General features: G+C 37.6%; 1 protein-coding gene across 2 annotated transcripts in view; it reads right to left on the minus strand.

Moving 5' to 3' along the window:
- Positions 1-712: 712 nt before the first annotated feature.
- The window catches only part of TC2N (tandem C2 domains, nuclear), a 28205-nt gene continuing 13554 nt past the window's right edge, over positions 713-15363 (minus strand). For both annotated transcript variants that reach the window (XM_005871196.2, XM_005871197.2), the window contains exons 6-12: positions 14258-14333; positions 12974-13074; positions 12471-12587; positions 8628-8819; positions 5573-5687; positions 4168-4367; positions 713-1882 (exon numbers count right to left, since the gene is read on the minus strand). In XM_005871196.2, coding sequence (XP_005871258.1) covers positions 1772-1882; positions 4168-4367; positions 5573-5687; positions 8628-8819; positions 12471-12587; positions 12974-13074; positions 14258-14333 — 912 coding nt within the window. In that variant the 3' untranslated portion in view covers positions 713-1771. The remainder of the gene's footprint in view (positions 1883-4167; positions 4368-5572; positions 5688-8627; positions 8820-12470; positions 12588-12973; positions 13075-14257; positions 14334-15363) is intronic.

The raw sequence follows: 15363 nt of genomic DNA on the forward strand, positions 1-15363 counted from the left end.
TAGCCCTGACCAGTGTGGCTCAGTTGTTTGGAGCGTCATCCTGTGTACCAAAGGGTTGTGGGTTCTATTCCTGGTCAGGGCACATACCTGGGTTGCGGGTTCAATCCAGGTCAGGGCACATACAGGAGGCAACCAATCAGTATTTTTCTCTTTCTCTCCTCCTCCCTTCACCTCTCTCTAAAATCCATTTTTTTTTAAAATGTTCCTCAGGTGAGGATTTTAAAAAGTTATTTTAAAAATTTTCAAATAGTTGCCATTTGTCTCAAAGATTCAAAAGACTACCACACAAGGTGATTTATCTTAAAAGTCCATGTGAGTATTAATCAATACTATGCCATTTTTCACAAATCTAAATCATAAATATTTTAACATGCACAGAGAGACCTGACAACACCACTGTTGTTGTGCAAACTCTAAGCAGGAGGAGCAAGGGCAGGTAAAGTATGTACATCTTACAGTTTGAGGTGAGGTAATACCTAGAATACGAGGAATAAGTGCTTCGTTGGGAAAATCTTAATAAGATACACAGAACATAAGAACTGGAATAAGGAGGGCATGCTTAAGCTATAGCAAAGTATATTTCTGGCCTAAAATATCACCATCTATCTCTTGGCATGTGTGAGATAAAGTAAGATAGAAAGAAAAATGAAAGACCATGAACACAGAGCACTTGGTCTACTCATTAGCAAAAATAAAATAAAATTTTCCAAGATCAAGGACAGCCTTATTTATTTCTCCAAAGAGCTGTTCTTTTGGGCCAGTGTGCATGGCCAATTAAACTGAAATTATCCACATGCTGAGTTCTAATGAGTACCCGAGAGACACTGCAATAGAAAATATTTGCTACATGGTGTTATCAGGTATGGTAATTTCAAAAATGGGAAAATACTCGAACATTGTGAATTATAGAACAAATAATTTATATTTAAAAAAGCTAAAAACAAGGATGTGATTATCATAAAATACTGAATTTGCTATTTAAGTTCATTTAATTCTGCTAATTAGGACAGGCTATATGCATGGTAATCTTATTTCAACTCCTAATAAAACAAGGAGTAAAATATTTGAGAGAGAGAGAAAAAGACAGCAAAATGTGTGTTTACTGGGTTTCCAATTAATCTTTAACCTCTGGTGTTTTCGTTATTCTTACCAAAATGTAGTTGTCTATATCTGACATTTCTTGGAGACAAACTGGCAATGTGATACCTTATGGATAAGGAGTGATAAACACAGGGCACAAACTTTCCCCAGGAGCTGAAGCAGATCAATTCATTTTTGCTTTCTGGGAGAAAATATGTAGCAAAAAGTAAACAATAAAGTCAAGATATAACCAGTAATGATTAGCACTGGAACAGTCAGTAGTAAAGTCTTCTAAATGCCTAATGGTCCTAACAAGGATGACCTGGTAGATTTTGAATATCTAGGTAAAGCTTAAAAAAGACCCTATAAACATAATATGGCTGTAACTATCCATGGTTGATATCCTCATTGGTTTTATAATTTATTTAGTTGCCCTATTAATACAACCCTTTTATTTTATTGTCTATTTTGGCACAGTTCTTAAACATCTCCTTTACTTTGGATACCTGATGTAATTCATACCATGTTTTATCAAGTTTAATTTTCTAACAGATCCATTATATACTATAATTATGACCTCCATGAAAGACTTGAGAAATATATTGATTTGCCTCTTCTCATTGGTAGCAAACTGAAATCTTAAGTCTTCTAAAAGAATGTCCAATTCTTCATCAAGTAACGCGTGAAGTCTTCAGGATGGGTTTAGTCTGTGCCACTGGATAACAACCTTTTCTGGATTTGTAATTGTCTCTTTCCACTGGTTTGCTGCTTCAACGTTATTACTGTCTTCACTTATCCAAATCTGTAAAGGAACAATACAACCATTTGCTTAACACAGTAACGATGAGTTCAGTTAATTCCTCTTATTGATGAAAGACAATTGGAAATTTAGTTTACATATTTTCAATTAAACATCTTTCCACTTTTCCAAAAGTTTTATTTCTCTCTTTGAAACTTAAATGTGAAAACATTTAACCTATTTAGTCACTCTGAGGACTATTTTGTATGATCCAATGCAATTTAAAAGTTCAATGTGAGATATTACATAATCATTTTCCCCAAAATAATGAGTATCCTTTTTTTAAAAAAAATATATTTTATTGATTTTTTACAGAGTGGAAGGGAGAGGGATAGAGAGTTAGAAACATCGATGAGAGAGAAACATCGATCAGCTGCCTCCTGCACATTCCTTACTGGGGATGTGCCCGCAACCCAGGTACATGCCCTTGACCAGAATTGAACCCGGGACCCTTCAGTCCGCAGGCCGATGCTCTATCCACTGAGCCAAACCGGTCAGTGGATAGAGCATCCTTTCTTATTCAATAAATCTAGGAGCTCAACTTAAAACTGATCCCAATCACTCAAAAAATTTTTTGTAAAGATTAACTCTGACTATTCTGGATTTAAATTAGATGGATAAGGAATGTGAATTTTCAAGCACTGTGTATGTTATATAAAACTGTAATTTTAATTAAAATCTAATCATTAGTCATTCTTGATCCACTGTAAACAATTTCATAATAATCCACAGTAAACAGTACTCTTCACTTATGTAACTTCAGATAATAGATGCGATGAATTTGGGAAAACTGGAAAGCATTATGCAAAGTCAGGATAGCACCATGGTTACCTATCATGGAGGTAAGGTGGGCAAGGATAGAAAAGCCTGAATTCTCACTGTAGCTCTACCACTAATAAATGCTGTTGCTTTGGAATTAACTTCTCTGAGACTCAGTTTCTAATTCTTTTAAATAAAGAAATTAGGGCAGGTCACCCACTGGTTTTTCAACGTTTCCCTTTAATTTCATGATCTGAAGAACTTTCCTTCACATAAAATCTTACAAACAACCCTGACATAAAAACAGATAATGTAAGAGTGTTTTGGTTGATATGGGAGTGGGTGATCTTGACTCCACATTTGGCTACTCCATCATGGTGGCTCCCAAAACTACTGGAGAAGCTACAGGGAATAGAGGGCCAGCAAGAACCTTTCCAGAATTATTATTCTTAACTAGAATCTCAACCGAGAAAGTAGAATTAACAAAAAAGTTTTCTGAAAATCATCTGTCAAGTAAATCTCCTATTCCCTTCGTACAGGGTAGTTGAGGCTTGATGATACAGGAGAACTTTAACAGAGTTCACTGCATGAGTCTTATGGCTTTGAGAAGTATGCTAGTTGTATGAATTCTTGAGGTTAAGCTTTTTGAATAAGAAAAAGTGAAGAACAAAACTATAATTTTTAAACAAATATTGTAGGTAAAATATATGAAGTAAATCAAAGAGTTAACACCAATCTTTGAAAATTTACATATAATTTTAGGATTTCATGTAGACTGCTAGTCACATCTTGTCAAATGGAAGCTTAAACCAATAACACAGATTTTGGAATTTAAATGTGAGTCACATGATTGTAATTAAGGTAAAGCACAATAGACAGCTCCCACTGATCCACTCAGAGTAAAGAACAAAAGGATGAAAGAAGACAAGTTCCTAAAGGATTGGCAAGCGGGCAAGTGCTATGTTGTTTTAGACAAGTTACTGAGAATTTTTACATAGATTTACCTAGACAGCTATATTGACTACCTAAATAATATCACAACCGCTATTAAAATTGATGTTTTCTATAAGTTCAAATCTAACATAATTCAGTTAATAGCAGACAGGGGTAAGCATTAAGTTGAACATGAAACAGAATAAAGTTGGATATCTGAAGCCTTAAGGAATTTAATTATTGTGTTCTCTCTTCATAAGGAATGAGCACTACTGAAAAACTCATCGTTCTCTTACTTTTTAAAATTGAAAAGCTCAGAAAAACACTTATTCCCCCCCTTTAAAAATGTAAAGTTCATTTAGAAAAAAAGTTTTATATTAAGATAAGTCTGATTGCTCAGAAATTCCAACTACTTGTATTAAAGCAAACGGTCTGATAAAATTTAATTTTTGTGGCAACACTGAATTTTAATTTACGATGCAGAAGAATTGTCCTCTATTAAACTTCAATTTTATCCTATATTCCTTTTGTTAACCAACTGTTTAAATGCATAGAAAAGTACAAGGCAAGAATTCAAGATAAACACTCCTACTAACCTGCCCCACGAAGTGTCTTCTTCTTACAGAGCTTCGACTATAAAGCTTAACGAGAAAAAAAATTTCCCTTTCATTCTGTATAAGTGGGAAAATCATAGTCTCTCCCCACTTTACTCTCCCGTTGGAGGCCTTCAGCAGGCGTGTCTTCTTCTTATAAATCAGCTCTCCTGAGCTGAACATTGCCACCTTCACAAAAAAACCTGAAACATAAGAAATTTTGATATATAAAATTGTATTTAAAACACCATATAAAGATACGTACCTATACTTTTGTTGTAAAAAATATAAAGCAGCCACTTTTCAAGGTCTGATGAGCTACTGCCATAACAGAAAACATCTTCTAGTAGAATCTGCCAGTAAAATCATCTTGGTTCTTTAATTACCTTTTAGAAAAGGTTCTTTACATACTAGTAGTTATTGTTTTATTCAGATTTTTCACTCTTCTTTGGGGGTCTTGAACAATTTTCCTTAGAAAATCACTTAATTTACAGAGATGTTCAAATGAATCGGTAATTATACATGGTACTGTCTTATTATTATTGAATCTGTTCTGAATTTGAAAAATTATATTCTCCTCCTTGTTTACGTTCTCTTTATTTGTTGCTTGATCCAACCTACCATAGGTTTGTCAATTTTAATGACCTTTTCAAAGAAAAAGCTTTCAGTTTTATTACTTAGGTCTTTTGTTGTTGCCTCAATATTTATCAACTTCAACTTTGGCTCTAATTCCTTACTTCTTTCCTTTGTGTTTGCTGTTTTTCTAGCTTCGTGAGTTGAGTGCTTGGCTGTATTTTTTAGTCTAGTTACAGTGGACATCCATTACTTCTGTCTGCTTCGGATATTTCCTCTTCTTCTAGTAGGAACAAGGAGTGCTCTTACCCCACTCTTAGCCCTTTAGGTGGGACTGACCTCAACCTCCAGCTCTAGGGGCGGCCATGAGAACCAGGCCTATGCACCCAAAGTATCAGAATCCCTGGCTGTGCCCAAAGGGCAGGGAGGAAAACGTGTTTCAAGGGTTGTGTTTGACATTTTTGTGGTTTTTTTTAAAATTAAGTTTCTCATTAGCAGAGTATCCAACAAAGGTTGCATAGGACAAATCATCTGGGCTGGTGAAACATCTGGCAGTCCTCTGGACACTCAAGCTACAGTAACTAATGAGCCAACTAAGGAATAGCCTCAAATGCAGAGGTCACAACTGGATAAGAATCAAGAGACCAGTGGGTTCAGGTAGACACAAGGGTTAAAGTTTGAAATCCAATAAAGTGATTCTAAGTTAAAAGATAAGTATTCACGTTAAATAATAAAAGTTACTAGAACTTTAATCTCCACTGTAGGAAATGTAGGGAAAAACCGATCTTTTACTAATATTGTCTTTCGATTCTGCTTTGTACCACTATATACTTACTCAAAGTCAGAGGTGTTGATGAGCTTGGAAGGCACTGTGCCTCAAGAATTTGTAACTGGATCCTGCTGTTCACTGCTTGAAAACAAGTCCCCAACTCAAGTTCTGCATGGCACACCTGCATATCACAAAAGTGTCATTTGGTAATTAAGAATAAAGTTTTGGATATTTCAAAAATTCAAAATTAAAGAGCTAAGAGGAGTAATCTTGAAATCACTGCTTTTTATATGTCATAAGAGAAGGTTTAGAAGTAAGTGCCATGGGTTCTGTACATATGAGCTATTCACTTTCATGGATTCTGCAACTGCAAGTTACAGCTAGATCCTGATTCTTCCAAGTCAGGGAGACCAAAAGGCAATTCACATTAAAAGCAACTTAAATCCCTAGGCAGTTTTACTAGAGACAATGTCAGTGAAATAAACACCGAAAGAGCAAGCATATGTTCAAAAGACTTACATGCAGTCATTTGAATTGTTTTCTGAGAACATATGAAACATGATTTGGAAGTGTAATATATGAGAATCATCATTCTTTTTTTCTCCATGTAGAAATCAGAGTAGGTGCTAGCAGAATCAGAAGACAACGGATTGCTACACTGAAAAGATTTGTGGGTTGGGAGCTGAATTACTCTGCTGTATGGAAGCGAGCCAGAGAAGAGCGCTGGCAGGAAGGGAGCTAGTGAAAGTTATGAGGCAGTAAATAATAAGGAAAAGGTCAAAGAAAACCTGAGGCAAACAATAAAAGGGGAGACGGGGAGAGGGGGAAAGAAAAAATGTGCTCTTCAGTATTGCTGACTAACAGCCGAATCAAGCTGGTAACTTGTTTGTGAAACAGAACACGGCCCAGCCTACTTCTCTGGCTTCCAACATCCTTGGAGCGAAAAAAGAGAAACATAAAGTTGTCCAAACACAAAAACATTACTCCTCACATGTTGAAAAAAGTAAGTATGGAAATGCAGCGAGAACATAACGTTAAGAGATCTCACAGGGCTCAGCACAGACAGACACAGAAGTCTTTGCTGATATTAATTCCGACAAAGCTACCGCACAGCTGAATGACTCTTGATGATGAGATTTCTATTTGGTCATCGCCCAGCAGTCCCAATAATTGGCTCCTGGCTCACTAAAAAGGGCCTTTCTATGTACATTCCATTGGCTGAATCTTGGGCATTTTCTTGAAACATGATTCTGTGTTTTAAAAATTGGTAATGCCACGCCCTGGCCGGCGGTGCTCAGCCCTCGCACCAAAGGGCCACGGGTTTGACTCCCAGGCAAGGGCATCTACCTGGGTTGCAGGTTCTATCACTGGCTCTGGTTGGGATGCCTTGGGAGGCAACCAATCGCTGTGTGTGTTTCTCATATTGATGTTTCTCTCTCTCCCCGCAACCCCCATTTCTCTCTAGAAATCAATGGAAAAAATATCCTCGGGTGAGGATTAAGAAAAATAAATAAAAAGAAACTGGTCATGCCGTAAGAAATCAAGAGATAAACAGTGAAATGTGAATCACTTAAAAGCATAAACTCAACTGTTGAGAGGTTAAACTCGCCTGTGAAACGACTAAAGTGATGATAAAACTTGTCTATTTTGGCAAAAAGAAACACTGATTTTCATAAATAAATGAATGTACTGCTTTTGCTTTCAATCAGAATAAAATCGGGTTAATAAACCTTTTCACATGAACTAAATCTGTAGCCACACATAAAATAAAACCTTTGCTGACATGACCTCTGATATATCATTTGGTAGAAACTGAACCACAATCGTTCATCCAGATTCTCCAAGGCAGGTAAGAGTCTAATGTTCAATTCCCCAGAAAATACCTTTGCTGAGTCTGGTGTACTCTCCTAGCCTCACTAATTTAGCTTTTAATATATGAATTGTCCAGTTGAATATCTGTGCCTTCTATAACCTAGGGTTGCAGATTACTGTCTACTGAGCTAGTTTCAAAGATGCAAGTGATGAACTCCTATCACAGCTATAAAACAAATGTATTTAAACATATTTGAACACAATAATCTAATTGTGCACCCTTTCATTCGTCATTTATTCTTTTATATCTATCTACATACAAATATTCAATGCAAAGAACATGACAGGCTGTTGCTCAGAGCACTGCAAATTATAAAGGAAACAGATGAAAACTCAAGCCTTGTTTTGTTTAAAACAAGTAGCTTAAATAATTCTTAGTTGTAATAAATGCTATAAAAACACATTGGGGTGGAACAGAAAATAACAGACACGGGATAAAGAAATACAGATGCCTCCGGCCCCACCCCCCAAATATTGTGATTTAGTTGGTTTAGGTGTGGGCATGTTTTTAAACCTCCCTAGGTGATTCTAATGCGTACCCAGGTTCAGAACCACTTTAAGCCATCATAAATATTTTTGAAAAGTAGGTGAAATATAAAACTTACATAAATTTAAAATCATATAAGGTTTGACCTTATCAAAGCTTTTGGCTGATTTCTATAAATGTTATGCTGACATAGAAACTATATAATTAAATATTTAGCGATTTCTAAACACTCTAAGTCAGTGGTTCTCAACCTTCCTAATGCCGCGACCCTTTAATACAGTTCCTCATATTGTGGTGACCCCCAATTTCATTGTTACAAATTAAACATAATTAAAGCATAGTGATTAATCACAAAAACAATATGTAATTACATATGTGTTTTCCGATGGTCTTAGGCGACCCCTGTGAAAGGGTCATTCGACCCCCAAAGGGGTCGCAGCCCACAGGTTGAGAACCGCTGCTCTAAGTGTTCAGCTGGCTAGTTGAGAGAAGCGAATGTCAAGTTTCAAAGATAATCAAGTTCTTTACAAAAAATACCAGCTGTAAGAACCTTGTTTTTGCCCAATTTATGAAGAGCTACATAGCTTGCTCAGGATTAAAAACAACTTTCCCAATCGATCTGAAGGCAATCTCTGACTGAGCTTACAGTTTATGATTCTTTCCTGCTTTTCTTATCAGCTACTAAAAAAACTTTTTATAAAATTAATTGATAATTTAAAGTTACTCATACTTTAGGGTTATTTATATATTATTATCACTTACAGGAATTTTTGAAGGTGGTGCTATATCCAAAGAGTAATCCATTTCCTGTGTGCTAAGAGTTCTGAGTGACAGCGAGCATTCACCAATGGTCTTCTTCCTGGGAGTCTGGGTTTGAACCTTAAATACAAGCCTTACACTTTGCAGACTTTGGAGTTTAATAGCAAACACAAAAGTTTCCATAAACTCAATTGTCTAAAAAGAAAATATAAAGTATATAAATAAAAGGACTGAAAAAAGGGTGATATGCCAACACAAAATAAATAAAAATAATATATTTTAATCTAGGAAAGGTAGATTTGATTTTTTACAATAAAAAAATACTTTTTAATGCAAACAAAAATGAGAATGACCATGACTTGTTTTTCCAGAATTTATCCTAGCTACTGCCTTTCTTCATTTTCCCAAATCATCCTTTTAATTACTTAGTCAGGAATTCAGGTCACTATCAACACCAAGCATACCAGAATATATATAGCTTTTCCCCTTTTTGAAAATGAGGTTGTTTTTCATCCTCGGTTCTGGGGCAGCTTTTCAGCTATTTACAATTCTTCCACAGCAAATAAGAGTGGTGTAAGAATCTCAGGTGAGCTCTCTCGGTACCCAAAATCTAACTTGTTCACATTACAAGACTTGAATTATTTCTTTAAGGGAGCGATTGTTTGTCTAATGTTCTTTCCATCTATTGGGATCCAATTTCTCTTTTGGTAACGTTTGTTCCACTCTTTCCAATCTGAAAATCAATCTCCTTAACAGAGAAGACAAAGAAAAACGTGAGTATTAAGTTCTACCTTCTCACATAAGCATCTACCTATGCCACAAGCCCGTGTTTTCCATGCTTGAAAAAATTTCAAATGTTCTTTTGTTATTTTTAATATATATTTTTAAATTTTTATTGTTGAGAGTATTACATATGTCCCCCATCTACCCTATCCAACCCATTCCCAACCCTCACCCCAGGCCCTCGCCAATTCAAATATAAGATTGTACTCAAGTGCACTGTTGTCCATGGATTATGCATATATGCATACAAGGTCTTTGGTTGATTGCCTCCCACTTACTTTTAATATTTTTAAACCTTGTCTTACCATGGGCTAACATTTTCTTGACACTAGACTACACACTCCCTTCTTTCCATTTTTAATGCATCCTTTTTAAAAAGGAGGGTTTTTTTCCTTTTGAAAAGGCAAGGTATCTGGGCAACTAACAATATATTTTAAATATCGTGCTCAATTTTTCTCTTTTATTGTAATTTTTATGTTTGTGTAGTCAGAATTGTGTTTCTTGAGAACCTCCGAACCACTTAAGCTTTCTTTTCCCCCCTAACTTTTGCTAAGTTTACTTCGTTTTTACTTGAAAATTAAAAGGTGAAACAAGTAAGTGTCAGAATTATAGCCAGAGATAAGACATTTCCATTTAGACGTCCTATGATCTATAGTTTCATAAAGAAATATCCTACTACATATACATCATTTTTGATTTCTGCCTTCTCACTTATTAAGAACATTTCCCCATATCCTTAAAAACTCTTCCTAAACATTACTTCTCATAGCTTTCTAGTATCCTATCACATGGTGCTATGGTTTGAATTGTGTCCCCCCCAAAAAAATATGTTGAGGTCTTAACCCTGAATGTGACTCAGAATGTGACCCTGAGGATGTAATTAGTGAAGTTAAGATGAGGTCGTATTGGAGTAGAGAGACTGGTATCCTATGACACTGAGAAGACACAGAGAGACAGGGAGAACGCCATGTGCAGATGGATGCTGAGATCAGAGGGAAGGCCAGGAATGCCAGGGATTGCTGGCCATCCCCAGAACTAGGAGAGGCATGGCACAGGTCTTCCCTCAGGAAAGGAACCAATGCTGCTGAAGTCTTGAGACCAGACTTCCTCCAAAACTGTGAGAGGTCAATTTCTGTTGTTCTAAGCCAAAACCCTAGGAAACTAATACATGTGGTATTCCATGAGTTTTCTCAATCATTCCCCTTTATGAGACATTTAGATTGTTTCCAACTTTCCCACTATGGATTCTACACACACACACACACACACACACACACACACACACACACACAGGATAGGCAAAAGTAGGTTTACAGTTGTGAGTACATGAAACAGAATTTATTCTATTATTTATCAACTAGAGGCCCAATGCACGAAATTCATGCAAGAGTAGGCCTTCCTCCCCCCGGCTGCTGGCACCGGCTTCCCTCTGGCACCCGGGACCTGGGCTTTGCTCCAGCCACTGGCAGGTACCCAGGACCTGGGCTTCCCTCTGGCCCCGGCTTCGTCTGAAAGGACGTCCAGTCTAATTAGCATATTACCCTTTTATTATTCTAGATTATTCTATTATTTATTTGTATCATTTGTTTTCTTATTATTTCAAATATTTTATTATGCTTTATCTTTTAGGCAATGATGGAGAAGCATGTCAAAAAATAGATGACAATAAAGAACTCTGTGCCAAAGTGTGCTTGAGTATAGCAAGTAGACTACAAGAATCCTATATAATAAAAGGGTAATATGCAAATTGACCCTAATAGCAGAACCACTGGGAACGACAGGTCACTACGACGTGCACTGACCATCAGAGGGCAGACCCTCAATGGAGCTCCACTCAGCCACAAGCTGGGCTGACAGCTTTGAGTGCAGCGGCAGTGGCGGGAGCCTCTCCCGCCTCCTCAGCAGCACTAAGGATATCCTATTGCAGCTTAGGACCGCTTCCTGGGAGTGGGACTAAGTAGTCAGTTGGACATCCCCTGAGGACTCCCAGGCTGCCAGAGGGATGTCTGATTGCCAGCTTACGTCCGATCCCTTGGGGAGCGGGCCTAAGCCAGCAGGTGGACATCCCCCGAGGGGGTCCCAGACTGTGAGAGGATGCAGGCTGGGATGAGGGACCCCCCCCTGAGTGCACAAATTTTTGTGCACCAGGCCTCTAGTGTGTAAATAATGAAGGTTGGCAATTTGAGCACTTACAAGATTGTACTCAAGTGCACTGTGCCATTGTGACATGCTTTTGAGTTAATAAAGCTATTGTAATAATCGTAGTCCACGTGTCTTTTTCCATATGAACAACTGTAAACCTATTTTTGCCCCACCCTGTATATGTATTTTACATATATATTAGATTATTTCTATGAAACAGATTCCAAGTAGAATAACCATATTAAAAAGTATACATAACTTAAGGTTTTGATGTGTATTGTCATTAAAATAACTTTCAGAAAGTTTTATGTTCTAGAATACTTGTAAAATTTTTTCTACTTTTAATAAACAAAAAGGACAGAAAATAAAGAGAAAGCAATATGTAATTTCATGTTTATCAGACATCTGAATTACCTTATTTTTAAATGATGTTTTTGTAGAAGATACCTTTCATTTGCATGGAAAACACTAACCTTTCAACCCATATCAAAAGACAAAGATGAAGATAAGTTAATGTGAAATCTAGAGCCTATACAACCAAATTCAGGATAATAAAGGAAAGTATTTAAAATAAATCAATTGCAATAATACACTTATTTCTCAAAGCCATATGGGGGGAGAGGATGAAAAACTAGACATTATTTTCCTTTCATAAGAGAAATATAAAGAGTTTTCTTATATATTGTTCATCTTCTATGTATTTTAGTGATTAAAATTTTCTTTTTAAATGCACCTTAATATTTGGACAATGAAGTATCAAGTACTTTTACTAGTAAGGCTCAAAATTGTCATTAAAAAGCAGGGGGTACATAATTTGTAGTTTTCCTAAAATAAAACACTTTTTTAATTCCAATTCCTTACATGAGTTAAAGTGACATGAGAAAAACATAAAAAGAAATTCAAACACAAACAGCCACTTACATTGGAGCCTTCCTTGGCTGAAGATTTGAAATGCACTGGTTTGGGCAATGTTAGGACTCCTTTTATAGAGATAGCAGGAGTGTCGCCATAACTAGAGGGCCAACTTAGATCTTTGCACTAAAAAAATTAAAAATACAGCTTGAATTTTACAAAGGACACAATACAATTATTTTTATGTATTTTTCAAGTTAATGACTTTAGATACAAACTATAAAAGGAAACTTACTGAAACCTCCTGTTTCATCTACAGTAAAATAATTTGACATTTAAAGTTCTCAATATCACATCAATCTCTTTGAGATTAAAAATCAAATACTTCCACCACACCTACTAGTTTATTTTCTTTAGGTTCTTTATTATATACTATTTTCTGCAAAATATTATAAAACTCTAAATTCCAAAGATGTAATGGCCCATTCCCCAGAAGAGAGCAATAATATATGCTAATACTGTCTAAATATTCAATTTTGTAAGAAAAGTTGGTGTGCACTATAATAATGTACCTGTAATACTGTGATCCAGATTTGCTCTGCTGAAGAATTATAAAACACCTTCACATTCAATCTCCCCAGATCTCTTTCATCTCCTGACAGAGTAATCGTATCTGAATTGTAAAAGGACAAAGATGTTTGAGATACTACGCAATCCTTCTCACCCAATTAAGCTTTGATACAATTCGATTTTAAAGACAAAATAGAAAAATGCTACAATTATTTTTTAAAGTTGACAATTTAATACAACAAACATCACCTTTAATGTTTTACTGAAGTGCTAGGGGTAAGATATACTATAAAAAGTAATACATGGGCCCTGGCTCATGAGGGCTAGTGGTTAGAGTGTCACCCATGCCCCGTAGGGTTGCAGGTTTGATCCCTGGGCTCCAGTCAGGGGCTAGTGTGCGAGGCAACCAACTGATGTGTGTGTGTGTCTCTCTCTTTCTTTCTGTATGCCTCTCTCTCTCCCTACTTCCCTCTCTCTCTTCCCCTTCTTCCTGTCGTCCTACTCTCTCTAAAAATCAGTGGGAAAAAATATCCTTGGGTGAGGATTAACAAACAAACAAAAAAGTAATGCATGGCTTAAAAACTTAAACCCAATTATAACCTGAGAAATTCAAGTTAAAACAGAAACTTTCCCAAATAATATTAATATGGACTTAATACTCTATACTTCAGCAAGTTCCTTACTAATATACTTTAGAACAAACCAACAATGGATATATTTAACTGCTCCACTTTTTAAAAGATGTATTCACGTCTGAACACTAAAACAGAGTCCATCTGATGTGCGTATTCATACACAGGTAACACTGCCAACACATATATAACTGGAGGCCCGGTGCACGGATTCCTGCACGGGTGGGGTCCCTCAGCCTGGCCTGCACCCTCGAGGGATGCAGCAGTGCCAAAGCGGCAGGCGGACGGGAAGGAGCCCCAGCCGGGCCTCTCATCCTGGCCCTGCTGCGCCTGCTGCAGCGTGGAGGCAGGAGAGGCTCCCAACACTGCAGCTGCGCTCACCAGCCGTGAGCCCAGCTTCTGGCTGAGTTATGTTCCCGCTGCAGGAGCGCACTGACCACCAGGGGGCAGCTCCTGCACTGAGCGTCTGCCCCCTGGTGGTCAGTGCATGTCATAGCGACCGGTTGACCAGTCGTTCGGTTGTAACAGTCACTTAGGCTTTTATATATATAGATTCTCTAGAGTTTCTCTTATTGTATCATATATACTTTCAAATTACTATTGGGTAGAAATAATTCCCTTAAGAATATAAAAATAGGGTACTTTATTCCTTACCCAAGCTTCTGTTGCTCCCCTGAGAATTTTTCCTCGATGAAGAGCTGCTAGGCACACTGGACAGTGAATCATGTCTCTACAAACAGAGTTCTTTAGTCAGAAACTGCATGTCAAACTTGAAGGCGTCTGAAATAACACCTACCCTACTACCAAAATGCATGCTAACCACTTTGACAGTTACTGATCGGAATTTCCCACTTTTACATAGAAAAGATTTCTGTGTGTGCTATCAGGAAAATCTCACATATCTTACTAGATAATATATGGAAAAGCCTTTGCTGTTGGTTTGGTTTGGTAATAAGGATGAAGAGATTATGGCTATGTTTCAGATTTAAAGGTCCTAATAAAAATCTGAGTATATTTGCAAGTGCCCTACTACTTAACAACCTGTAAAGCAACATTTATTCCAGCATGGTCCCTCTGGACCGAGAGGTACAGCATCACCTGGGAAACTATTAGAGATACAAACTCACTGCAGAGCTACTAAATCGAAAGCTCGGGGGGTGAAGCCTGGCATTCTGTATTTTAACAAGCGCTCTACACAATTCCAATGCATGCTAAAGAACTGGTGCTGTAAAGAATTAAGTTTGCAAAAATTTAATTCAACTGGGATTATTAAAGATTATTTAGAATACACTTCATTTTAATAAAATATAGGTATATATGTTCACGTGAAAAAAGTCCACAAATATGTAAAAGCAGTATTTGCACAGTGTTTTTACTCAGTTATAGGAATACTAGAGGCCCGGTGCACAAAAATTTGTGCACTCAGGGGGCGGGGGGAGGGGGGTCCCCCAGCCCGGCCTGTGCCCTCTCGCAGTCTGGGACCCCTCGGGAGATAACGACCTGCTGGCTTAGGCCTGCTCCCGGGTGGCAGAGGGCAGGCCCAATCCCTAAGTGCAGCCCCTGGTCAGGCTCAGAGCAGGGCCGATTGGGGAGTTGGGGCGCCGCCCCGTCATGCACAGAGCAGGGCGGATCGGGAGGTTGCAATGCCACCCTCAGTCACGCTCAGGGTAGGGCCGATTGGGGGGTTGGGGCACCGCCCCCTGTCACACACAGAGCAGGGCCAATCGGGGTTGGGGCACTGCCCCCTGTCACTCACAGAG

Source organism: Myotis brandtii, unplaced genomic scaffold (genome assembly GCF_000412655.1).
Source record: "Myotis brandtii unplaced genomic scaffold, ASM41265v1 scaffold332, whole genome shotgun sequence".
In the NCBI taxonomy this organism is placed as follows: Eukaryota; Metazoa; Chordata; class Mammalia; order Chiroptera; family Vespertilionidae; genus Myotis; species Myotis brandtii.